The sequence below is a fragment of the Phoca vitulina genome, unplaced genomic scaffold (genome assembly GCF_004348235.1).
Source record: "Phoca vitulina isolate PV1807 unplaced genomic scaffold, GSC_HSeal_1.0 scaffold13, whole genome shotgun sequence".
Lineage (NCBI taxonomy): Eukaryota > Metazoa > Chordata > Mammalia > Carnivora > Phocidae > Phoca > Phoca vitulina.
Genome location: NW_022589716.1, coordinates 10860864 through 10887194, shown reverse-complemented (window position 1 = coordinate 10887194; position 26331 = coordinate 10860864). Strand labels below are relative to the sequence as shown.

General features: G+C 39.5%; 1 protein-coding gene across 2 annotated transcripts in view; it reads left to right on the top strand.

Annotated features, from left to right (window-relative positions):
• The first annotated feature begins 13458 nt into the window (after positions 1-13458).
• DCP1A (decapping mRNA 1A) overlaps positions 13459-26331 on the top strand; it is a 56224-nt gene continuing 43351 nt past the window's right edge. Inside the window, exons 1-3 of one of the 2 annotated variants that reach the window (XM_032411474.1) lie at positions 13459-13708; positions 16653-16693; positions 19094-19221. In XM_032411474.1, the coding sequence (XP_032267365.1) occupies positions 13514-13708; positions 16653-16693; positions 19094-19221 (364 nt within the window). In that variant the 5' untranslated portion in view covers positions 13459-13513. The remainder of the gene's footprint in view (positions 13709-16652; positions 16694-19093; positions 19222-26331) is intronic. The other variant, XM_032411475.1, reaches the window with a different exon arrangement.

Genomic DNA, 26331 nt, shown 5'->3' with positions numbered 1-26331 from the left:
CAGGTGGTTTTACCTTTGGGCGTTTTGGGGAGTTTTTTGCCTTAGATCCATTTCTCTGACTGGAAATACTTTGTTCTTTGTGTTATTGGTTTTGTTGTTGTTAATTCAACAGAAACCCTGGAGCATAGGGACACAAGACTTATAGGTGTGTACCTGATTCACTCCAAAATTACGTTTAGCTTTTAAAGGGGTATTATTCAGCTTGAGGGGGGCAGGGGGAGGGGATGCCTGTGATAATGCAACCTCCCACTTTCTTCAATTCCTAGTCTTACAACCAGCTCCAAAACCAGATTCTCCCCGTCGTCGTGGCCACTTTCTCAGTAAGTTGTTTTGGTCAATGAAATAGAGCACAGAAGCTATTTCTCCCTCCATCTGCTGGTAAAGAGCAGGTTTAACCAGCATGTCCGGTCTCTCTGATTGCACTACTATAGGATTTTGGAAGGCCACCCGGGAAAATATATGCAAAAAAAATTACTGTAGCTCTGTGCTGGACTAGCTCACTGGGAAACTTCTGATTACCTAGCAGTATGCACTTGCCCTTGGTTAACAAATGTCCTCACTTTGTAACATATATGCCTGGGCTCAGCACTTCTCAGTCCTAAACTCTGGGGTGCTTTAATCCTCTTGACAGCTAGTGTGTGTTCTAGGGCTCTTGAGGGTTGTGGATGGCAATGTACCAGGAAGTGTGAAGCATGGTGCCACCATCCATTTCCCGGACAGGGATGAGGGTCTGTGGGTGGCCACCACTGAGAGGACAGGCTTGGGTTTCCAGGAAGATTGACCTGCATTCCAGAGACAAGCATTTCAGCAGAGGAACCACATTCTTTACATGCTGCCAGGAACCATGTTGGTTGTCCCCTACTTATAGAAAAACAAAGGTCGTTCCAAAAAAAAAAAGAACTATGAGAAGGGAAAAGAGCCTTGTTATTGATTGAACCCTTACTATGCAGGGTTCAATCATGGTGAAGACACCATGTTAGTTCATTTGCCCACATTTTCTCAGTACGGGCAAATTTCTACAAGCCTAGGAGGTAGGTATTATTAACCCTATTTTTTTTTAAGATGAGAAAACAGATCCAAAGAAGTTAAATGACTTCTCCTGAGGAGCCAGCCATCAGGTGGTGGAGCGAAGACTGGGGTTCTCGTTTGACTTTCTGATGTAGAATGCTCACATGTTGGGTGTCTTAAATCCATTGGTGAGGAGCGCCTCATGGCTCAGTTGGTTAAGCATCCAACTCTTGATTTTGGCTCAGGTCATGGTCTCAGGGCCGTGGGATCGAGCCCCACATCAGGTTCTGTGCTGAGTGGGGTATCTGCTAGAGATTCTTTCTCTCCCTCTCCCTCTGCCCCTCCCCCTGCTTGCACATGAGTACTCGCTCTCTAAATAAATAAATAATATCTTTTTTTAAAAAAGCCATTGGTGAGATACTGCTTTAGCATATCACGGCAAATAGGAGAATATTTCTTGGAAAGAATGTTCCAAGAAATATTACTCAAGAATGTAACCCCGAAGAGAATCCGTACGGTTTTCTCTGTAACAAAACATACAGGAAAGAAAAGGAGTTGGCATCTTCTCTCCTCTCAGCCTATCCTAATTCTACCCATCACTGAGGCTAAATTCCAGTTCCTTCTCCTCCATGATGGCTTCTCTGTATGTCCTTCACCTGGGGCTCAGCTCTGGCTAACAGCTCTATTGGCTTGGCACTTACCATATACCGTTCTATGTTGCTAATTTCCCTGCCCCTAATTTGCCTTCCCAGCTCCTAATTACCTGATGGAAATTCTAATAAGCAGAGAAATGCTAAGAAAGAAAAGAGTAAAGGAAGCAACCTAAGTATCGATTGATGGATGAATGGATAAAGAAGATGTGGTGTATGCTTAAAATGGAATATTATTCAGCCATAAAAAAGAAAGAAATCTTGGGGCACCTGGGTGGCTCAGATGGCTAAGCGTCTGCCTTCGGCTCAGGTCACAATCCCAGCATACTGGGATCGAGCCCCACATCGGGCTCCCTGCTTGGCAGGGAGCCTGCTTCTCCCTCTCCCTCTAACGTTCCCCCTGCTTGTGCTCTCTCACTCTCTCTGTCAAATAAATAAATAAAATCTTAAAAAAAAAAAAAAAAAAGAAGGAAATCTTGCCATTCATGACAATATGGATAGACCTTCAGGGCATTATGCTGAGTGAGGGAAGTCATACAGAGAAAGAGAAATACTCTCTGACCTCACTTATATGTGGAATCATAAAAAACAAAAACAAAAAATAAAGAACCATCAACACAGAGAACAGATTGGTGGCTGCCCAAGGCAGGGGGTGAAGGGTGAGCGAAGTGGGTGAAAGTGGTCAAAAGGTACAAATTTCCAATTATAAAATAAATAAGTCATGGGAATGTAATGTACAGGATGTAATGTATGGTGACTACAGTTAATAATACCATGTTGTATATTTGAAAGTCATTAAGAGAGTAGATCTTAAAAGTTCTTACCACAAGAAAAAAAATTTTGTAGCTGCGTGGTGATGAACATTAGCTAGACAGATTGTGGTGATCATTTCACAATGCATACAAAAATCAAATCATTATGTTGTAACCTGAAACTAAGAGGATGTTATATGCTAATTATATCTCAATTTTTAAAAATGTTCTAAAAAGTTAAGACCCTGGACATCCCACAGATTGGATCACCAGCCCCTGATAGCCAGAGTTGACTCTATTCCAGCAAGAGCACCATAGCATTGTGGTGTCCCATCTGCAGAGAAGGAGGGGATCCTCCAAAGTCCAGTCCTGTCGGAGTGAATGTCAGAGCTGTTCAGCGATGAAGGAGCAAGAGACAAGGAAGCCGGTGCCCAGCTCCAACGCAGAGAAAACTCCAGTCACAAAACTAAGAGTTAGGTCAATCATGAGTGCTTTCCAAAAATAGTTCCCAACATTTTTATGCTATCTAATGAAATTTTATGGACACCAGAATTTTTATGTGTTTCTCCTTTCTTGCTTCACAGCCCAGGTTCATTATGTTTCTAGAACAAAACCATCTGCAATACTTTCTGAAACGTCCACCAGAAAAGCTGCTAGTGGGATGGCTTCGGGAAAATGCATATTACCTGGCACTGGTCTGCTAGACCACCATTGGCACATTAGCATTTGTTTATCAGTTTTGATACATGATTTTTTGGATGCTGAAGGGCTGAGATTCCAGATGAGTCCATGGATAGTGAGACAGAGCACTGTGGGATGGGCACTGTGGTTGTGGGTGCTGGCTCTATTATTTTATCTACCAGAGCACCTATTCTCCCCTAAATAAAACAAGGCTAAACATCCTTGCCCTGTTTTGAGTATTAAAGAAGGGAATAGGCATGAATGTTCAGTGAAAGAGATAAATATTTCTATGGCAGTGATGGGGTTCAGGACACATTACCCCAAAATATGGCATTTTGGTACATTGAGTATTTCAGGCTGAAGGAACTTGAGAAACGGCAGGTGCAGGAAGGACTTTCTGACCTTCCCCCGAAGCAGGTTATAAGACCCTCACATGACAGGTGCCCTCCTTAGACCCAGAGGAAAGCAGCTTTCTTATTTCAGAAGACAAAGGGACACAGAGAGGAACTTAAACCAACAGACCTTGCTGACTTCCCCTCAGTTTACTACACTTAGCTCATACTCTTCACCCTATCATGTCTTTCTGCAACTTCCCATTCTTATCAAACCCAGCATAAAAACACTCACACTTAACCATTTTTTAGATCTTCATTTCCTTATGAAGGAAAGAAGTCTTGTGTCACAGAAAACTTGTATTAAATAAATGTGTATGAGGGCGCCTGGGTGGCAAGATTGGTTAAGTGCCCGACTCTTGGTTTCGACTCAGGTCGTGATCTCGGGGTCCTGGGATCGAGCCCCATATCAGACTCCACGCTCAGCATGGAGTCTGAGATTCTCTCCCTCTCCCTCTGCCCCTCCAGCTCGTGCTGTCTCACTCTCTCTCTCTCTCTCTCTGTAAAATAAATAAATAAAATCTTTAAAAACAAATGTGTACGTTCCTCTCCTACTATCTTTGTCAGTTTAAATTTCAGACTCAGCCTATTAGAGACCCTAATATGGTTGAGGAAAACTTTTTCCTCCCCTATGGCAGGTAGCATATTAAAAGATCAAAGTGTCGGGAGAGTGGTGCTTTGTCATCATGGCAGAGTTCGGATGTAATTTATCAATGTTCTTATCCTGGAACTGTTGGGGTCAAGACTGTTTGGTCAATTAATTCTATGCAAAATTGAACTGCCTAATATTTATTGGAAGAAATGCCACTGAGTCCTCAAAGGTTTGTTGCTATGTTTTTGGTGTAAAGTTAAAAGTAGGGGCACCTGGGTGGCTCAGCCAATTAAGCGTCCAACTCTTGATTTTGGCTCAGGTCATGACCTCAGGGTTGTAGGATGGAGCCCCACACCAGACTCTGCACTCAGCAAGGAGTATGCTTGAGATTCCCTCTCTCCCTCTCCCGCTGCCCCTCCCCCCACTCACACTCTCTAAATAAATAAATAAATAAAATCTCAAAAAAAATAAAGTTAAAAGTAAAACATTTTAGTATACATACAACTGATGGTGATGGTTTTAAATACAACTAGATTCAAAAGCTGGGTAGAAGATCAAAAGAAAGCCATGTCTGTGTTTTTCCCTCAGCTTTTAAAATGCTCTTTTCTCCTTATCTGCATTTTGGAGGGCAGGTGACCCTAAAGCAGAAGGCATGGCCACCACCAAGAGACTGTGCCGTCAGCAGATCCCTTCACTCGGCTCAGTCTTTGAAAGGCGTGGGGCTGATAGATGCAGGCTTAACCAATATTTTCATAAAAGGTCAGTTCTCTTTTGTTTCACAATGTTAATACATTTCCCCTCTGCCAGACTTAATAAGAATGACATAAACTCATTGGCTTTGCCTCTGAAACCTATTGCCTCTGAAACCAAGTCTCCGGTTTGAAGGACAAAATCCAAAGACTGCTCCTTTTTTATAGTCTGTGTTACCTTTTTAAAAGACCTTTCTAGCTCACGTAAGGAAAGATCTATGCCATTATAACTTTAAAAATTAGTCAACTTTTTTGGCAGGGAAGAAAAAACTCCCTGCTTATTCTGAGAAGACACACCAAAATATGACATTAAGATTACCTGTAAGTTTGGTTCAGCTGATGTATTTCTAGCAATTGCAAGCTACACGGTTCATTTCTTTGGTGTGATATGCCTTTCAACAGATCTCTTGGCTGCTTCCCTACAGATGATGTACTGCAATCCTCAGGGATTCACGGACTAAAGAGTGTGAGAGTTTTATTTGAATATATGCCATTAGTATAAGCTTTGGGTGGGCATTTTTCCCACCCACGCCTCAGTTTCTAGATTACTTTAAATGCAGGCATCTGTAGGGAAGCCTGGGTGGCTCAGTCAATTAAGCGTCTGCCTTCAGCTCAGGTGGTGATCCCAGAGTCCTCGGATCGAGCCCCACATTGGGCTCCCTGCTCTGTGGGGACCCTGTTTCTCCCTCTGCCTCTCTCTCTGTCTCTCATGAATAAATGAATAAAATCTTTAAAAAAATAAAATAAAAATAAATACAAGCATCTGTAAAAAAAAAAAAAAGGCAGAAAATGCCCATATGGTAATGCTTCACCTGAGTAATCATATCTCCATTACCTTTACTTAACCTCAAGGCAATTTAGCTCAAAAACAAATAAAGGGAAAGTTTGAAACTCTGTATGTTCTCCTGTGTTTCATTATTGAAGAATAAAAGGCCATCAATGGGGAAAAAAAAAAGAAAGGAAAAGGGTCACTGAGAAAGAAAACAAAAACCCTTCTATATGAAAACATCCATCAATACTTAGGAAAAACATGACTTTTAGACATTTACAAATAAAAAGCTCCATATCACCAAATCCCTTAAAACTAAGTTACATTTATATCCAACTAGTCCCACTCAGATTATTTTCCGGCATTAAATATTCAAATATGCACACTCTAAAATACTCTTAAAAAGCACAACACTTAGAAGAGTCTGAAAGGTTTTAGACACATTAACAAATAACTTTCCAGAACTAGATATAGCTCTTTTAAGAAGTAATTTTGCCAGCTTTTGGTTCTGGAAGATTTCACGTAAAAATAACTATATCGTGTTTTTCACACAATTTTATCCAGAAGGACTATTAATATTGTATAATATTTTGATAACATATCCTTTTACTTCACTTTTTTTTTCTTTTGCTAGTACTTATCAGCGACCTAAGTGAAACAAAATTGCAAATATACCAACTATACACAAGATGAGATTCTATTTGGTTCACATTTTAACATTACCTTTTTACACCAGCTGCCTCTGGGTTTTCAGTAACAATTCCTTTGGTTTGAAAATCTTCATCTTTGCCAAGGACAGTTTCTAGAGCTTTGGAAAGTTGTCACACTAATACAATCAGAAAATGAAATGGCACAGAGCAGCTTAGGAAGATACAAGAGAGTGGGTGTTTTATTACATTTCTGTACCAGATCATTGTTTCTAGGAGGTAATCCATAAATTTTTAATCCTTCTAGTGTTCTTGAGCAATGTAAAAAGGACTGCTCCTGACCTAGTTCAACCTCTTTTATCACAGTCGTGGCAATAATTTTATTGTGCAAGAGAAATGGGTTTTTCTATTATCTTTTGAGTTAATGTTTATTGGATGGCTAAGTGTAATTTATGCTCTTTTCCTTAGATAATGAATATTGAGATCTCCTTTAAGGTCCAGAACAGGTAATAGTCCTTAAATTCAAGGCTGCAGGCAACATACAGATAAGTGAATGGTTTTTCACACTGTGACAGTTAATCTCCATTAAATTATGGCATTTCAGTAATTCGGACTGATTTTTAATGTATCCTGTTTAACATTATTTTCTATGTTATGAGTGCAATTGAGAGGGGAAAGATAGAATTTCCTAATACGTGTGCCTTCAGGATAAATGAATTCAAGATAACATAAACTGTATCTGGACCATGTTTATTATTCCACAAATCATATAATAATTGGTTTACACAAGAAAGACTCACAATGAATCCTGTGTCAGTTTTGCCTCAAGCTCACTTATTGGATCACATATTGGATACCCAAATCAAGACAATATGTAAGCAGAAAACAGAAAGCATTGAACCCTTTAAGTATGTAACACTGTGGTTTTACCTCAGAGTTGGAAGATACAGTGAAGATACATATTCATTCTTAAGGGTATCTCTGTGCAAATTCAACCCATAAGAGCTCAACAATTTTTTTATATGCTCTAGCCACTGAATAATCAAATTGCAGATTGAAGGGAGCTAAAACTCATTAAATGAATTAAAGGCATATGTAAAAGTGATTACGATGTTAATTTTGCCAGATAAATATTAGTAAATGAATAATGGTAATATAAGACTAGAAGCAACCCAGAACTAAAACTGGGAATATACAGAAAAGAATCCATGAACGGAAATAGTCCATAGGTTTTGTCACCAGTACTTGTTATATTTTCATGTAAATCTGAGAGTCAATGAGGAAGATTTCAGGTTACACAGTTAACACAGCAGATAGATGACTTTACTTAAACTCTTCTTATTGGGTTGGCTTAAGAAATACAGTTGATCCTTTAGATGAATGGATAAAGAAGCTGTGATATATATATTACCCTTTAAAAAAAAGGAATAAGGTCTTGCCATTTGTGACAACATGGAGGGACCTAGAGGGTATTTTGCTAAGTGAAATAAGTCAGAGAGAGACACATACTATATGATTTCATTTATATGTGAAATCTAAAAGAAATAATGCAAATGAATAGACAAAAAGCAGAAACAGATCCATAAATACAGAGAACAAATTGATGGTTGTCGGGGGAGGGGTGGGAGGATGGGCAAAATGGGTGAAGGGGAGTGGGAGATATAGGACTCCAGTTATAGAATGAATAAATCACAGGAATAAAAGTCACAGCATAGAGAATATAGACAATGGTACTGTAATAGTGTTGTATGGGGACAAATGGTAGCTACACTTGTGAGCACAGCATAGTGTATAAACTTGTCAAATCGCTATGTTGTACACTTAAAATATTGTAAGATTGTGTGTCAACTATACTTCAATAAAGAAAAGAATAATATAATAATAATAAAATAAAGGTGTTTTTGTAGTAGGAACAAAGGAAATAGAGCTGATTCTTGAACAACACTCAGGTTGGGGCACTAAACCCCAGCACAGGGACGCCTGGGTGGCACAGGGTCCTGGGATCGAGTCCCACATCAGGTTCCTTGCTCAGCAGGGAGCCTGCTTCTCCCTCTTCCCCTCCTCCTGCTCGTGATCTCTCTTTCTGACAAATAAATAAAATCTTTATTTTTTTTTAAGATTTTATTTATTTATTTGACAGAGAGAGGGAGAGAGACAGCGAGAGAGGGAACAGAAACAGGGGGAGTGGGAGAGGGAGAAGAAGGCTCCCCGCTGAGCAGGGAGCCTGACGCGGGGCTCGATCCCAGGACCCCGGGACCATGACCTGAGCCGAAGGCAGACGCTTAACGACTGAGCCACCCAGGTGCCCTTAAATAAAATCTTTAATAAATAAATAAACCCCAGCACAGTAGAAAATCCATGTATAATTTTTGACTTCCTAAAAACATAACTGCTTTTAATAGCCTACTGCTGACAAAGCTTTACCAGTAATATAAACAGTTGATTAACACATATTTTGTATGTTATATGTATTATGTACTACATTCTTACAGTAAAGTAAACTAGAGAAAAGAAAATGTTATTAAGAAAATCATAAGGAAGAGAAAAATACATTTACAGTGCTGTTACTGTATTTACCAAAAAAAAAAAAAAAAATTCCCACAGGGAGACCCGCACAGTTCACTCATGTTGTTCAAGAGTCAACTGTACTTGTATTTTAATATGCCCAAGGGGAAATGAAAGGAAGAATTAAAAGAAGTCCGAGAGAATCTGTGGAAATTCTCATGGAGAAAGTGGAGTTTAAATGACAGTCTCCCATTTTGGCTTAGTAGGGTTATTTCATGATACAATTGCAAAATCAATCGCCTAATGGTATAGGCAAAAATATTTGTGGTCTTTAGCCACTTTGTGACTCTGCAAATCTGTGCTTATAACTGACTGCAAATGTAGAGCTCTGGCTGGAGTTCTTTTAAAATCTTGACTTATTGTCAAAGCACTAAGCAGTGTTCTGGTAAATCATATGTTTAATTTTAATTCTACTTCAGAAGGCTGAAGTTTTATTGCTGACTTCCTAAACAATCTAGAGCGGTGTAATTAGCTGGGATAGGCTAGGCTGAGGTAACAAAAAGACCCCGAAGTACATAATTTCTCAAACCCAACAGAGTCCACTCTTCACGTAATAGTCTGAGAAGGATACCCTGGACAGCAAGCAACATTTCTGTCTGTGATGACAAGGTCCCAACTCTTTCCATCTTGGGTCTCTGTCATTCTCCATGGCCTCACAGTTGCCTGCCCCCAGACAACAGAAGGGAGAAAAGCAAGTCAAGGGGGAACATGCTCATTACGGCCGTGGCCTGGGGAAGGCACACATCACTTCTGCCAACATTCCATTGGCCAAAACTGGGTCAGAGAGCCATGCCTAAGCCAAAAGAGTTTGGGAAATGAAGCCTGGCTGTGTGGTGAAGGCAATAGAAAAGGATAAAAAGGTTGCCGGCGAACAGTGAACAATTTCTGCCACAGGCAAGTCAACTCATCTTGTGCCTCTGGGCACCTTCATTTACAAATGGGTAACAATTACTCACATCCTCAGACCAATCTGGAGAGTCTGTGAGTCTATATACTGAAGCACTTTGTGTTCCACGGAGAAGCACTGTGTATCAGTTGTGAATATACCCCTGCTATGCTAGTGTTAATTTGGAACGTTACATTGGGTTAAGTAACTAAATGATTTAGAACTTTCTACCAAAGAACTCCGTTAGATGCAATAAACAGATGAACTAAATAGTGTGCTGATCCCATGTTCTTTTATTCTAGTTACGTTACTCCACATGGAGCAGCTTTCTTTCTTCCAGGTTGAAAGCATTAGTGTTTCTGTTCCACAACTGATGGACTAAACTAATTCACAAGTCAGAAATGCAGTTCTAGAAAGTATCTAGACCTTTTTAAAATACTTTCATAAAGTCACATTTTAAAATACAGAGGTCTCCGACCTTTCTGGAGAAACTGAAGGAAAGAACTACCATCCCAAGCATCTGGTAAGCACCAGGTAATGGATTGTATAGTAAATCCACAACCGTTTGCCTATCAACCATGTAAAATAAATATCAGTGGTGAAACAGCAGCATGAGGAGAACAAGTTTCACTCGTGTGTAGGCAGTGTAATTTAAGAGTGTGCCAGACAGAATGGTAGCAAGATACGTGATCTACCTGGAAGCCCAAACTAGAAGATGATAATCCAACTCTGCAAATGAATCATCATATGACCTTGGGAAAGTTAGCTTGGTTTCTCTGCCTAAAAAGGCAAACAGTAAGCAGATACTTCTAGAATACTCTCTAGAGAAAGGGAGAGGAAGGAGAAGAAAAGAGGGGAGACAGAGGGTTGGAGAGAAAATGGACTTGGGAAAAGGTGCCAGACTGAAAATGTCCCCAGTGACTGTTCTGGGCTATGCTAAACACAGTATGTTTGCTTCAGGAAGCCTCGAGCCTAAGAATCAAAATATAGGAATACAAGAAAATCAGGCATCATTATTTGTTCAGCACTTAGGAGAAACAAATGTTTTCTTAGATGTGGAGTTGAAACAATCATTCCTTCTCTCAGGTTTATGTGATAAAGAGAATACCCTGACATTCCGATTAATCCAACAAACATGTATTAGGACTTGTCTCTGTGTGATAAAGAAGACAGACATGGGTCCTGCTTCATTGAGCTGATGATACAGACGAAACAGAAGTAAATAAAATAATTACCACTTGTAGATGAGCACTATGAACAACATGAAGAAATGAGCCATAAGGATATCCCAGGGATATCAGAGAGAAGAATGTTCCAGAAAGGGAGATTGACAAGTGCAAAGGCCCTGAGGCAAGACTCATTTGGCACATGTACAGGAATAGCAAGGAGGCCAGTGGGCTGGGGTGGAATCATTGAAAGGGCAGTTCATAGAAAGTGGCTATAGGCAGAAAGCTAGCCAAGCGAAATACAAGGAAAAATTAGGCTTCAAAGTAAATGAGGAAGAGTTTCAATTCCAAAATATTCACATTCTCTTTATTTTTTTTTTAAAGATTTTATTTATTCATTTGAGAGAGAGAGAGCACATGAGAGGGGGGAGGGTCAGAGGGAGAAGCAGACTTCCTGCCAAGCAGGGAGCCCGATGCAGGAGTCGATCCAGGGACTCCAGGATCCTGACCTGAGCCGAAGGCAGTTGCTTAACCAACTGAGCCACCCAGGCGCCCCTCACATTCTCTTTAATAGATCCTTTTTTTTTAAAGATTTTATTTATTTGACGGAGAGAGACACAGCGAGAGAGGGAACACAAGCAGGGGGAGTGGGAGAGGGAGAAGCAGGCCTCCCGCGGAGCAAGGAGCCCTACGCGGGGCTGGATTCCAGGACCCTGGGATCATGACCTGAGCCGAAGGCAGACGCCCAACAACTGAGCCACCCGGGCGCCCCTCTTTAATAGATCTTGAGAGCCGTACAGAGTATTGCAGTCAACATTAACATGTTTTGGGCCACGCAAACACGCATTTTGAAGCAATTTTCTATTCTGAATATGAAAACTCCCTAAAATAGCTTGTTTTTCACGAGTCTAGCCCTGTTCAATCGAAAGTAATAAATAAAAAGGAAATGTCTTAGATTTTAGTAAATCTATGTAAGAAAAAAACTAATGAATAAGTCCTGGGGATGTATCATATAGCCTGATGACTATAGCTAATAATAGTATTGCGTATTTGAAAGCAGCTGGGAGAGTGGATCTTGAAAATTCTTACCACAAGAAAAAAAATTTTTGTAACTATGTATGGTGATAGAGGTTAGCTGGACTATAGTTTGATCATTTTGCAATATATACAAATATCAAATCATTATACTGTACACCTGAAACTAATACAATGTTATATGTCAACTATACCTTAATAAAATAATAATTTTTAAAAGAAGAAAAACCTACTTTTCTTAGTTTCAGTTGTGTCTTCGAATTTTATTCCAAGGGCTCGTATTATGTATTCAAAAAATACATAATTTTTTAAATTAGGGTATAGATTTTTAAATATTGGATTGAAAGTAGGTGGAGGGGAGTAAGACTCATTCTCAAGGATGAAGAAAGGTAGCCACGGTGTAGAGGAAAGGACTCTGGGGGAAGGAAGGAGTCTCTGGATTCTAATACTAGGTTCCCCCACCACCCAGACTAGTATGGGACTCTGAGCCAGTGATGTCTCCACCCAGCTTCAATTAAATCATCCATCAAATGAGGATGACCACACCTTCCCTACCTCACCATTAGACTGTAAAATGAAAGAGTGCCCTTGCCTTTCTTCTCTGATGAACTCCTACTCACCCCTAAAGGTTCAATAAATACTTGCTTAATGCACAGCAAATAAATGGCACATTTCCTAATCTGCATTTATACAAGCTTCTTAGGTGATACTGCAAAGAATCTAAGACATTATATTCTTTCCATTAACAAACGGTCCTGGGATGTAAAAATCAAAAACAATACAAATATGACGGGTTTTTTTCCCTTTCAAAAATTCGATTCCATTGAGGTATCTTTTCCACATAAGAAAATGTTCTTTTAATAAGTCGAGTGGTGGTGAACAGAGTTCCCTATAGTCTCCGTGCCTTGTTTCACTCTTTAGCTAGTACCCGGCTCTTTAAAAATGTGTTAAAATGCTTAACACGTGTTTGCTAAAAGAAGGAGCTATCTTTTTAATTTAAACGCTGCACCACAAATTCACGCCTTCGCGGGCTCCTGCCAAGACTGGATGGAAGGACTTATGCAAGAGTCAGGGCAAGTAAGGAGCAACTGTGGATAGCACAAGACACCCCTGTGCAGTTACAGGAGGGCTAGTTTGGCTTTTTCCAAAATGTTCCTTCAGAAAAAAACCACCCAATTGCTGACGTAGGTGATCTAGTGAGATCGGAGATCTGGGGTGACTTTCGGGGTGCTGCCCCTCCCCGCTTCTCTGCGCTTTCCCCCCACGACCGTGGAGCCCGCACCGGTACAGCGGGCTATTCTTCTGCGGCCCGGCTTGCAGTTGCGCAAGCCGAGGCGACCCCGCGTCGAGCATGAGCCCGGAGAAAGCTCGCGGACAGCCTCGATCCCGCCGTCAGGACATTTTTTACCCCGAGGACAGGAAGGGCCTGCGCCCCCGCCTGCCAGCTCGGTCGCCGACGCCAACCCAGACCCTTGAACTTCAGGAACCTGACGCTCCCGGAACCCGGAGCCCGTGGGCGTGGACGCAGCGGAGCACAATAGCTGTTGTACCGCCCCGCCGCGAGGCCCCGCGGAGAGGCGGAAGTTGAAGGTGCTGACGCAGCTGGGGGAACTTTGCCTCGATGGCACCTTCCTGTCCGCGACTCCGCCCCCGCCGGAGGGGCTCGGCTCGGGAATTCAAGATGGAGTCGCTGAGTAGAGCTGGGCAGGAGATGAGCTTAGCGGCCCTGAAGCAACACGACCCCTACATCACCAGCATCGCAGACCTCACGGGCCAGGTCGCTCTGTACACCTTCTGCCCCAAGGCCAACCAGTGGGTGAGTGCGGCCAGGCCGCTGAGGTCGTCCGCCCTGCCGCCGCCTCTTAAAGGGGCCGTGCGGACTGTCCTGGGTTGGGGGCGATTCGGGAGGCCAGGGCGGCACGGGGGAGGCCAGGGACTGGAGAAGAGACTGGCCGGTCCCTGAAGGGTGTCAGGGGCGCCGGGAATTGGGGAGAGGAGCGAGAGAAGTAGGCTCAGAACGTCTGGGGGGAAAGCCGATAGAGGAGAGGATTGGAGAAGGATCAGTCCCTTGGGGTCGGGTCCGGAGACCTGGGCGATCTGCCTTCTTTGCAGACGTGTTGGGAGGATGAGAACGGTGGGGTCAGAAAGATACCTGAAAGATTGTGTTTGAATCTGTTTGGGTTATTAGATAAACTACCTGTACGTAATCTATAAAGTAAACACCCGTCCTCTCCCCTCAACAAGCACGTAATAAATAAGAGCCCCCTTCATAGAGGTCACTTGGATTTAAAGCTTGAAATCCAATTAGTTTCAATTCTTGGAAGAGAGGTGGTGGGGATAAGTCTGGCTTTTATCTTAACTACACAGTATTTCCAGAGTTTTAGAAAAGATTTCAAGGCACTTAGGGAAAGGGCTTCCATGTTAATTGGGTTCCCTTGAAACCTTTGGAAAAGAGACCCTGTAAATGTGTTTCGTACCAGCCGTGCTGCTGGTGATGTCACCTCTGAATCCTCCCTTCCGACTAAGTACTTTTTGGCTTTTTTTGCACGGGAGGGGGTCCGAAAAGTTACGTTGGGTTTGTTCTCTGACTTGTTGGCCCCTGTTTGAGAGTAACATAATTTCCAGTTTTCTAGTAATTGACCCTCCATAATTTACTCATTCAGCTTTAGGCTTTACTTTCGGCAAATAATCCGCAAATGTTTGTTGGATTAAGTTCATAAATGAGTAACATTCACATTTCAGTAAAAAAATGAAATCCTTATACTAACAAAACCCTGAAAGATTATTGTAATATGTCCTTTACGGTATAAAACAGATACGTATATTTAATCAGTAATTTTGTGAAAATCATTTGACGTTTATAAACAATTAATTCAGATGAAGAGAGCTCTCAGAATCCTCTTGCTTTATCTTCTTTCTTTCACCTCCTGGAAGAGAAGGAGGTATGGAAAGCCACAAAGGACAAAATTTTAGATTTTTTTTTTTTAGTGTAGCTGTTTTAGACATTGCCTTAGTTTGAATTGTTCTGAATAATTTTTATTTGGTCTGCATATAAATTTGTGAGATGTGAATTGCAGATAAATGGTGAAGACTTCGGAGCAGGAACTTAGGACTAACAGACTTTTATTTCTAGTTTTTCACAGACTTTGAATATTGTGGAATTTAAATTGTAGAGTCCTGCCTTAAATATGAAATAGTTCTAATGATCTGTGATCATATAACTATGAATAGATATAATAATCTGAATTGAAAAATAAGCTGCCATTTTTTGTTCATTTGGATAATGGCACATAGAGCATAACCAAAATCTTTTGTATCTTTATTTTACAGTGAGTTGTAACTTTGCACAGTGTTGTGTTTGAGCAAGTTTTCTTTCACTGTGAGACCGTTGATTGCCAATTTTTTATACTAATTAACATTTGAAAGGCAAGAAAAAGCCTATGAATCTTTAGGAAGGAAAATTTTATGATGATATTTTTAAGGTAGAGCAATACTCTTAATATGATAAATATTTTTTAAACGTTTATATCCCAACAAACCCAATTTGGAATGACTAGCATTTAAAGTTTTACAACAGTTTGTTGATTGCATTAAAATATGTAGGTTCTGGGCACCTGGGTGGCTTAGCTACTGCCTTCGGCTCAGGTCATGATCCCAGGGTCCTGGGCTTGAGCCCCCACATCGGGCTCCCTGCTCTGCGGGAAGTCTGCTTCTCCCTCTCCCACTCCCCCCTGCTTGTGTTCCCTCTCTCGCTGTCCATCTCTCTGTCAAATAAATAAATAAAATCTTTAAAAAAAAAAAAAAAAGTAGGTTCTATCCAAGCTGTGAGCTGCTGTGGTTATTTGGGGTTTTTTAAAATATTGTATGTGTTTAAAACCTAAGTCCACTTGTCACAGCAAACAAAAGATGATATGAGTTGTACTTTTAATCAAGACATTTCATTTTATGCTTAAAATTTTTAATTATTTATATGTCCTACAATAATTACCTTAAGGCAGAGTATAGCTTCAGTTTTCAAGATTCTTCAACAAAGTTCTAAGAATAAAAAACTAATTGTGTTTGACAGTATTTCTTAACAAACCACAAAATTCGCTATTCATAAAAATACACCAAAATCCTCAATGATGAAACAGACTATCCTAGAACATAACATTTTCTTTCTTTTTTTTCCCTGTACTAACTTTGATAAACTTTAAAAGTGAAGGAATTGCTGTACACAGAAGCTTGGCTTTAAAATTAAAAAATCTGGATAAGACATTTTAGCTTTATAAAGGGAAAGTGGGGCGCCTCGGTGGCTCAGTTGGTTAAGCGTCGAACTCTTGGTTTAGGCTCTGGTTATGATTTCAGGGTTGTGAGAATCTGCTTGAGATTCTCTCCTTCTTCCTCCCCTTCTGCCCTTCCCGCAGGTGTGCGCGCGCTCACTCTCTCTCTGAAATAAATAGTCTTTAGAAACTGGGGGGGGGGGAGCTAATTCTAAGATTTTCACCCTAAAATTTTAAAAAGAAAAATGCTGCAGATAACAGACATGTTGCTGGATTGAACATTGTATATACATTAGTATGCAACCAGAGCATAGGAAGGATACAAAAGAAACTGGTAACAGTAGTTTGTGGAGTAAGAGACTTACTTGACCTGTTCTAAAGGGACTAATTTTAAAAATAAGTAATTTTATCTTAAACATGAAGTATTACTTCTCCATTAGGACCATTTGGGGTTGGATTATAGGGAGGAAAAACTAATCAACTCATTGTCTATTATAGGAGAAGACTGATATAGAAGGGACCTTATTTGTATATCGAAGGTAAGCTTTAAAAAAATGATACATATGTATTTTTAATCTAATGGTGAACAGTGTTATATAAAGTGGTTCAGCCCTATTGTCGTTGGAACCTTTCTGCCTGACCTTCTTCATCCATTTCTGGCTGTGAGATCCAAACCAAGTTATGTCCCTTCTTTGAGCCTTCCTGTGATTCAGAATAAACAGAGCTGGAACTTACTTAGGAACCTAGCAAAACTGTCTCAAAATAGAAAACATTTTCTAGTAATGAATGAGTCTAAAACAGATGCCTTCTTCCCTCCCCTTGTATTAAACATATATAAAGAGAGAAAAGTATAATACATAAACTATATAAAATAATGTAGTTGAAAGGTCAGTCCCTCTATTCTGTACTTAACTAAATGAGTCATCTTCTTATGACTCTGGTTCTGTCCCTTTTCTGAACCCCTCCCCACAAAAAAAGTTCTGGATTGTATACAGTGTCTAGTAATGTGTCATCTTAGTTTGAGAGTCCTTTAGAAAGCCTGGATTATTCAATTGCACATTTTTTATTTTCAACTTTTCTGTGAGTTAATTATCTAAAACGTGATTGGTTTGCGAATTGCAGCTTTTGTTTTGTTAGGCAACTTTGTCTCCTAACTTGCAATTGACGGGAAGGGATAGTCATGGAGTTCCTTGGTCTTAGGATCTCCCTTAGGTCTTGCTCTGACTATGGTAGGTTCCTTCCCATGGCTTCTAAGTGTAGAGATTCAGCAGGAATTATTACTCACATCTGGTCCTCCCCACTTTTTTTTTTGTATTATGAGTTATCTTTTAAGGATTGCCTTTCTCCATTGATGGTAATTAGCAAAAATTTGTCAAATATTCCTCTAAATTTTGGCGTGCAACTTTGAGTTCTTGTCTAAAAACACTGATCTTTTTCTTCCTTTATATGTAAGTGCTTTGATATTACATAGTAACTCTAGCAGCTCATCATTCTTAGCCACTTTGTTCCCTATCCTTCATCTTTCTCCTTTAAAAGGGGGGGAGGGGGTGCCTTTACCCTTCACCTGCTTCATTGTTCTTTATTATCTCTATAATAAGCTGTAGAAACTCATCAGTTGTTGTCAGAATCTTGGTATCTATGATATTTGGAAAATATTTTCCTGGCCTTGTTGTTACAGTATAGTACATATCCACTGGTTGTAGAAAATACAAAATTTAGTATAATAAATGATTTGGCTTGATTAAATTCATGGAGGCTTACATAGTATTGATCCTAATAAAAGGAAACCAAAGAAACTCTTTGGGAAATGTGAGAACATTTTATGTACCTTGGATAAAGGTGTGCCACAATGTCAGAATATTGTTTTGCAGAGACCTTAGTGTAGAAGAAGCCTGGATTTGGAGTCTGAAAATCTAAAGCTGAATTCTGGTCACATTATTTGTGTGATTTTGGGTAAAGGCCTTAATCATTCTGAGTTTATTTCCTTATCTGTAGAGTAGGATTCTAAAATCTCTCCTGTGTACACAGAGAAATGATTGAGAAACTAGAAGTATTATATACATGTGAAGATCATGTACTAAATCACCCTGATATGAGAACCAAGAATCATGTACTGAATCACCCTGATATGAGAACCAAGGATGTTTGTTATCAGGATTCAAGGCATTTTCTCTCTAACTCAGGAGAACTATAGAAAGACTTATTTGGTGAAAGAAAAAAATCATGATTATAATGGTGGACAGTCATTATTAAAACCAAGTCTGTACCGTGTTTAAAATAAGTGATATTTTTATTGAGCAAATGTTTATTAAACATCTACTAGGTGTCTGTCTTGGGATATATCTGAAAAAAATGAGCCAAGACTCCCAGTTTGCATGGAGTTTACATTCTAGTGGAGAAAGACAAATATGAAAAATAAGTAAATGGTATGGAAAAAAAGAGAAGAGAGTTGGAGGTATTGAACTTGAGAGCAGGCTGGGAGCCTGAGAAAGGGTAGTTCTCCACTAAGTGTCATTGAGAAAGTGACATTTGAGGAAAAGCCTGTGAGGGGTAAGATAACTAGATTCTGGGCAAGTGGTCCAGGCAGAGGTCTTTAGGTGGAAGCATACCTGTAGGGAGAGTAATGAGCTCAGTGTGGCTGGAGCAGAAGCAAGGGAAGAGGCACAGGAGGTAAAGGCAAGGAGGGCACCTATCATCAGCCAAGGCCTTGTTGGCCTTAGTAAGGGCATTGGCCTTTACTGTGGGGAACTAAGTCCTTAGAAACTTCTGAGAAGAGGAGGGGTATGATCTGACTTGAATTTTTTGTTTACAATTTTAAGTGCCAACAATATTGTATAATGCGGTAATGTAGTTATTCTTTGAAATGGAAATAAAGAAGGAGATAACATTTCTACAAATTAAACAGTGACTACAGGTGTTTTTCTTCTGTTAAATCTAAGGTCAGCCTCACCTTACCATGGTTTTACCATTGTGAATCGACTGAATATGCACAATCTGGTTGAACCAGTGAATAAAGATTTGGAATTTCAGCTCCATGAACCATTTCTTCTATATAGAAATGCAAGCTGTGAGTATATCTGTTTTATTACGGTTCATATATTTACAGTTTAAATTGAGTGACTTTAGTTTCTATCATCACGTTATTTTTGGAGTTTCAAGTTACAGTAAAAAATATGGGAACGCCTGGGTGGCTCAGTCAGTTAAGCATCTGTCTTCAGCTCAGGTCATGATCCCAGGGTCCTGGGATGAGTCCCACATCAGGCTCCTTGCTCAGCTGGGAGCCTGCTTCCCCCTCTGCCTGCCGCTCCCCCTGCTTGTGTGCTCTCTCTGACAAATAAATAAAATCTTTAAAAATATATATATAATCTGTACTCAGGTTATAAATGAGTCTCTTAGTAAGATCGAACCTTTTAAATTGGGCTTCTAAAATTGAAACACTCTTATATACAGTAGCTTTTTATATTATTTTAATTAAATATATCCTTCTATATAATAGCATTACATCATATTCCTGTTGTTTGTTTTACGAAAATAAGCTTCACCCTTTGTTTTGGTTGGACACTGAATTATTGGCTGCCCATGCCCCTGAGCAACAGAACTTAGTTTGAGAGGTACAGGATGGGGACCGATATTTCTGTCCACAAAGAAAGTACTATCTTTGCCCTGGTAGTGTATTTTTCAGTCTGTTTATTGAGTGTCTTCTGGGTACAAGTTCTAAGAGCTACTTTACCTTAATGTTAATGATACAGTAACCTATATGGGGCAGGCAAGCAGTTAAGGGAGCTGAGACTCAGAGGTGAGTGGCAGCTCCCCAGTTGGAGAGCAAGAATCATAACCCTTTTCTCTGCTCCCTAGTTCCAGGGTCCTTTCAGGCATGTACAGCTCTTGAGTATGGTTGCATGCAGTCCACAAAACTAGAGTTGCCCTTTGAAAAAGTTAAGATATTAATAAAAAAAAAAAAGAAGAAGAAGTTAAGATTCTAAAAAGTATCCTCAATCCTGTGTTTCAGTAGGGTGTTGAAGGTATGAGTGTTTGAGGACAGAAGAGAGACTGTTTGTTTGGCACTGACTGTGGGTAGATCAGAACTAGTTATAGTCGTAGAGTGATTGTAACTATCATCCAAGGAGATTGCTGGAGAAATGTTACTTCTCACTTAAAAAGGAAGTTACTACAAAAAATAAAAATAAAAAAAGGAAAAGTTACTGTTTGGATTTCACTTGACTAGAAGGTAACTGGTACCAGAGGAATGTCTTTGGTGTAAATATAAAAAGCTTTGGAAATTATGCCTCTCTTAATTCCCTGAATGAGGAATGGCAAGGTCTGTTTCAGAGCCAGAAGCCCCAAATTCTTCTCCACAGCTCACTTTTAAGTATCTAAGTGAAATAGTCTCTTGATTTTTTTTTTTAGTGAACTGTTTGTCCAGATAATTCCTTTCTGAGATTTAATTTCTGGGGGCATATTGGAAATGCTTTTTAATACCTGTAAGTTCAGATGGATTTATTTAAACTAATGTTCACGGTAGAATTACTTCAGATGGCAGTTTTCTTTGTGCTGAAATTCTGTTGAAGGGGAAATTCTGCAGAGGAACACAGTTCCAGGTTTTTTTTAAGGGAAATTGATTTAATTCTGCTCTTTACTACCTTGAAACTTAATCTAGCTATTGCTTCTAAGAAAAGTTTGATTATTAAAGTAGTCAGGAAAGTTATCAGAGACCCATGGATTCAATTACTATTTAGCATAAACCTGATGTGAATCATAGTATTTCTTTCACAAGCAAAGGTTGCTGTGGAGTTGAAAGTGCAACATAACACAAATATAATTAAATCACGACTAACCAAAATTTAACTAATCAGAGCCTCAGTTATCTGGAAACATTTCTATAGTCCATGTGTGGAAGAAATGAAAGCAAATTATAAGAAAACAAGCTAATATTAGGTTTCATTTTGTGAGACTCTAGCAAATATCTCAAGTGTAACCTGGGGTCAGCATAAAAGTGTCAATTTTCTGTAACTTTAACCCCACTATAGTGTCATAGGTTAATTTGTTGTCATGATAAGACCTGAAATCATCAGGAGTGTTTATTATGTTAATCGGAATATTCTTGAGCAGAACAGCACACTAATACATTTTATTTTAGGAAGATTTTCAACAAGAAGTTAAAACAAAGGTTTCCTTAGAACCAAGGTTGTCCAGTTTCCTGGTTAATTGAGACACTGAATCATCTTCTAAGAGGCCATACAGTTTCTGGTATTCAAGAGCACATCAGTTTGCTTTTACTGTGGGTGTATTAGAAACAGTCTACAAGAGAAGCTTGGGGAAGGTATTTAAAGGAACAGCTGTATCGGGGAGAAGTGACAAGGCAGCATAAAGTGATTCTGGGAGTGTGAGGGCCTCTCTCGAGTATGTGTTTTGTCTACCTAGTCTTAAATGTGGAAAATAGTCTTGTCAGGTCTGCAAGCTAGTGAGTTGTTAAGGGATTTGTTCTTTAAACAAAAAGTTAATTAGTGTCTGAGTGTGTATGCAGGTAATTATACCTGATTCCGTAGCTGCCCTTCTGTTGTTTTCTTGTGGGAAATACCACTAAGACAGCTGACCCATTTTGCTCACTGCACCTTCAGATCCAGCTTCTTTCACTCAAATCACTTTTTAGAGTTAATGGAATATTGAACTATAATTTTTTCTAGTTCTAATTGTTTCATTTGATTTCATTTTTTAGTTTATTTTATATACTATAAGTATATTATTTATTTATACACCTTTCCCCCCGAAGGGAAAGGTAAAATCTTACAGAGAAAATGCTTACACTAGCCAAGGGCTTAGGTTTGGTGATTCTATTTTTTGGAAGCAGTATATTTCTATACTGATCAAGGGCCTTTGGGCAGCCAGGAGACCCTTATAGGGCTGCAGTGAGGGTTGGGAAGACTGCACATTCTGTAGTTAATTAAGCAAAAGCGTAGTTCCTAACACCTTATTTCTGACTTATATTGAGGAAACAGGAGTCCCAGAGAAGTTAAGAAACTTGCTCAGGAATCACAGAGGTTGTAAGTGACATAGGCAGAATTCAAATCTTCGAAGCCCGTGTTCTTTCTACTAGGCTGCCACAGTAAAATTACTTACTTCATCAATCCACATTCTAGCGTGAGGCTGACCCGTACTACTCTGCGATAATGGAAATTCTCTGTATCAGTCCCATCCCAAAGAGCAGCTACATGTGACCGTTGAGCACTCAAAGTGTGGCTAGTGCAACCAAGAAATTTTCTTTTCTTTTTTAGTTTATTTAATTTAATTAGTTTGCATTTTAAGTAGCCATATGTGGCTAGTGGCTACCATATTGGACAGCAGAAGTCTAAAGTATGAACCCCTGCTCACACACTCCCTTTTGTTGTGCCATACCTGAATTGAACAAGCACTAGGGTAGGGGAGCTTTGGATTCGATTTTTAGGCCTTTCATTTAGTCATTCTTTTTTAAAATTTATAAATGATTTCTAGATACAAAAGCTGCAGAAGATATCCCTGAGGGGGGCTTTGCCATGGTAACACTCTTTTGGCATGCAATTTAATTTTCAGAAAAGAATTCTATTCTAGGCTTTGCCATTTTCGGGCTGTAACCTTGGATAAATCACGTAAACCACTGATCTGACCTACTTATCTTAAAAGGGCATCATATACATGAAGGTATTTTGTCAGGCACTTACAAATATAAAATATTACAGACTATGTCTCCATCGTGGACCCAAGCCAAATTATCTTTGTAGTGAGAGAGTCATGAGGATTTTAATATTATCCAGGTTCTCTTATAACACAGGCTCATAGTGTCCTTCCTGTCCCTTCTGACTAGCACCATGACAAGCTGGAGACTCTGTTTATCTTTATAGATACTATTTTCAGATGTTATAGGGGCCATTACTGGGCAGCCTGAGGTATGATAAGTTGAAAATATATACATGTTAAAAATGAGAAATCTTACAGTGTACAGATTTTTTTAAAACTCTCAACAGCAGCAGTTCTGATCAGTGAGTGGGTCATGGTGTTTATTTTGAGCATATACTGGAATACATAGCACCCTCCCAGCTAAAACTTTGTATTAATGTAATGATGTTTAATTTGTGGACACCTCTCCCTAAAAAACATTGATGATAGTTTTAATTTTATCTTTGATTAGTTGAAGAAACAGTTTTTTTGCTGTTTAAACATAGGTATTGCTATCAATCTGCTGATCTTCTGTTTCCATTTGTAAAGAAAATCCATTCTACTCACTGCCTTATAAAATCATTCTTGGGAGACTGTGAACTTCTAGGACTTCTATGGCATAGGCACATCAAAGAAAATAATCCTTCAACCCCTGTCCAGCAATGTCATGACAGGAAATCTTTCTCCTACGAACATTTAGAAATGCTGTATAAAATACTAAATGCATAGCTTAGCCAAAAAGAGAATAGGGGACATTTCAGTGGGCCAACATCAGAGTGAAGGCTGAAAGTGGAAGTGAGAAGCTTATAAACCAGCGCTGGCTGCCAGCTGTCAGGGGTTCTTAGGTATGGAGCTCTCCTTCATATAAGAGTCCCATGACAATTACATGGAGTCAGGAGACAGGGCCTTGAGCTCTCACGGCTGGAGAGGTTGAGCTGAGACACCCATACATACATACAGCCAGGTCCCCTAATGAGCTCCATATGAATTAATTAGAAAAATATCAGCCCACCAACCGAGGAGAAGGACAAGGCAAGCTTATCTATCTCAGTGTGGGCTCTGGGTAACAGGGAAAGTGTTTCCCCTGAATAATTGTAACCATGAGCTTTCTCATACGGATTTGGAGTTCAGGTTGTACCATTCACTTGGTAAAATTTCTTACCCAGGCCAAAATATTAACATAAAGATTGCTTCTCAGCTGGTGAGTACTCTAGGACACCTGGCAAAAGCAAATGCAAAATCCTTCTGGAGAGACACCCAGATTGCCCAGGGATCTCATCGACAAGCCTCATGGTCCAAAATTACTAAATATACAAGGAAATAATTCACACTCAGTGAAAGGTAGAATACAACAAACAGCAGGATTAGCCAGCCCTTCCCCAAAATTTTAGTTAATGAAATGATCAGATAGAGACTTTAATGGATGTAAATGTCAGATGTAGATTATTTAAAAAGTGACAGATTTGAAAAATAACAAAGTTGAATTTCTAGAAATTAAAATTTTAATTATTATTGAAATAAACTCTCTACTGGACTCAGCAGTTAATTTGTAACAACAGAAAGGAGAAGTGGGGAACTGGAAGAGACATCTGAGGGAATTACCCAGAATTCATCCAAGAAAGGAAAGGAAATGGAAAATATGGCCAGGAGGATAGAATTGGAAAGTCTAAAACATAACAGAGAAGAATTTCAGAAAGATAAAATAGATTTGAGAGAGACTATTTGAAGAGATTATAACTAAGAATTTTCTAGAATATTCAAAAGTCATAAATCTCAGATATAGGCAGTAGAATAAGACACCAGGCATAGTAAGTAGAAAGAAATAACACAAAGAGACAGAAGCAACCAAAGGCTACTTGAGATTGATTATTTACAAAGAGCACCAGTTAGACTGCCAGCATATTTAGTTGCAGCTACTGAGTTTGGAAGACAAAGGAATAAGAGTACTGAGGAAAAAACAACCCATACTTCAGTAATTCAGGAGAACAAAATAAAGACATTTTTCAACAAAAACAGAGCTTTTGCCTTTAGCGGCCCCTTGCTGTAGGTGCTTCTAAAGCAGCGCTGTCCAGTACAGTAGCCACTAGGCACATGTGGCTGTTGAGCTCTTGAAATGCTCCTAAAGCAACTGAATTCTTAATTGTATTTAATTTGGCTCAGAAATAAGAAAATTGTGGGGTGGGGCGCCTGGGTGGCTCAGATGGTTAAGCATCTGCCTTTGGCTCAGGTCATGATCCCAGGGTCCTGGGATCGAGCCCCACATCAGGTTCCTGGCTCTGTGGGGAGCCTGCTTCTCCCTCTCCCTCTGCCTCTCCCCCTGCTCATACTCTCTATTTCTGTGTCTCAAATGAATAAATAAAATCTTTAAAAAAAAAAAAAAATTGTGGGATGCCTGGGTTGTTCAGTCGGTTAAGCAGCCGACTTGATCTTAGCTCGGGTCTTGATCTCAGGGTTCTGAGTTCAAGCTCCGCATTGGACTCCACACTGGGCGTGGAGGCTCCTTAAAGGAAAAAAAGAAGAAAATTGAGCACAGAAGAAAGAAGTGAACTTTACAAACTAATGAACAAAGTAAAGGAAGTAAATCAAAATAAGCATGGACTATATAAGACAGTGAAATGACTAGTTAAAAAGGTGAAGCAAAAATACTAGACACCAAGAGCATCAGGTGCTCTTCAGACCTAAAGCATCCCACAACTGGGATGAGAAGAGATAAATTGATTAACCATAGATTTAAATCAATCTGTGTGTGTTCAAATGATTCAGGATAACCACTGCAAAACAAACATAGGGGTCTTTTAAACCAGTACAAACCAGGGTGGGAAAAAAGTGAATGAACACCACGGGAAATAGAAAGCCCAACATAAAATGGCAGGAATAAAGAAGTCAATAACTAGAACAAAATGTTAAGTGTACTAAAATTGCCAGTTAAAAGAGATTCTGGGACTGGATGAAGATACAGAATTTGTGAATAATGTTTTCAAAAAACTTAAAACTCAAAAACCTGGGAAGATTGAAAGTAAAGAGATAGAATGCAGCGTGTCAGGCAACTGTTAACCAAACAAGGCTGCCGTAGCTGTTAGTCACACTTGATAGATTTCAGGTGAAAGACATCGGGGTGAAAGTTGCCGCATAATGATAAGAGGAATGAATTACCTAGAAGATAAAATTATTCCAAACTAGTACATACCTAGTATATGTCAGAAATACATATCAAAAGTTAAAAATTCCAATCATCATGGGAGATTTTAACAGGCCACCTCAGTAAGTGACAGATAAAGCAGTTGATTATGAGATATTTAAACAGTATAGTTAAATTTGGTCTAATGAGCATATAAAGAGCCCTGCTTCCAGCAGTTTGAGAATTTGCATTTTTTTTCAAATACATACTAGAATTTTATAAAAATTACCATATGTAGGCCTCCCAGCCCAAGAAGTTAAGAAAAAAGAGAAATCTGGGTTAAGTTGAAGGAAAATACAGATGAGTAGC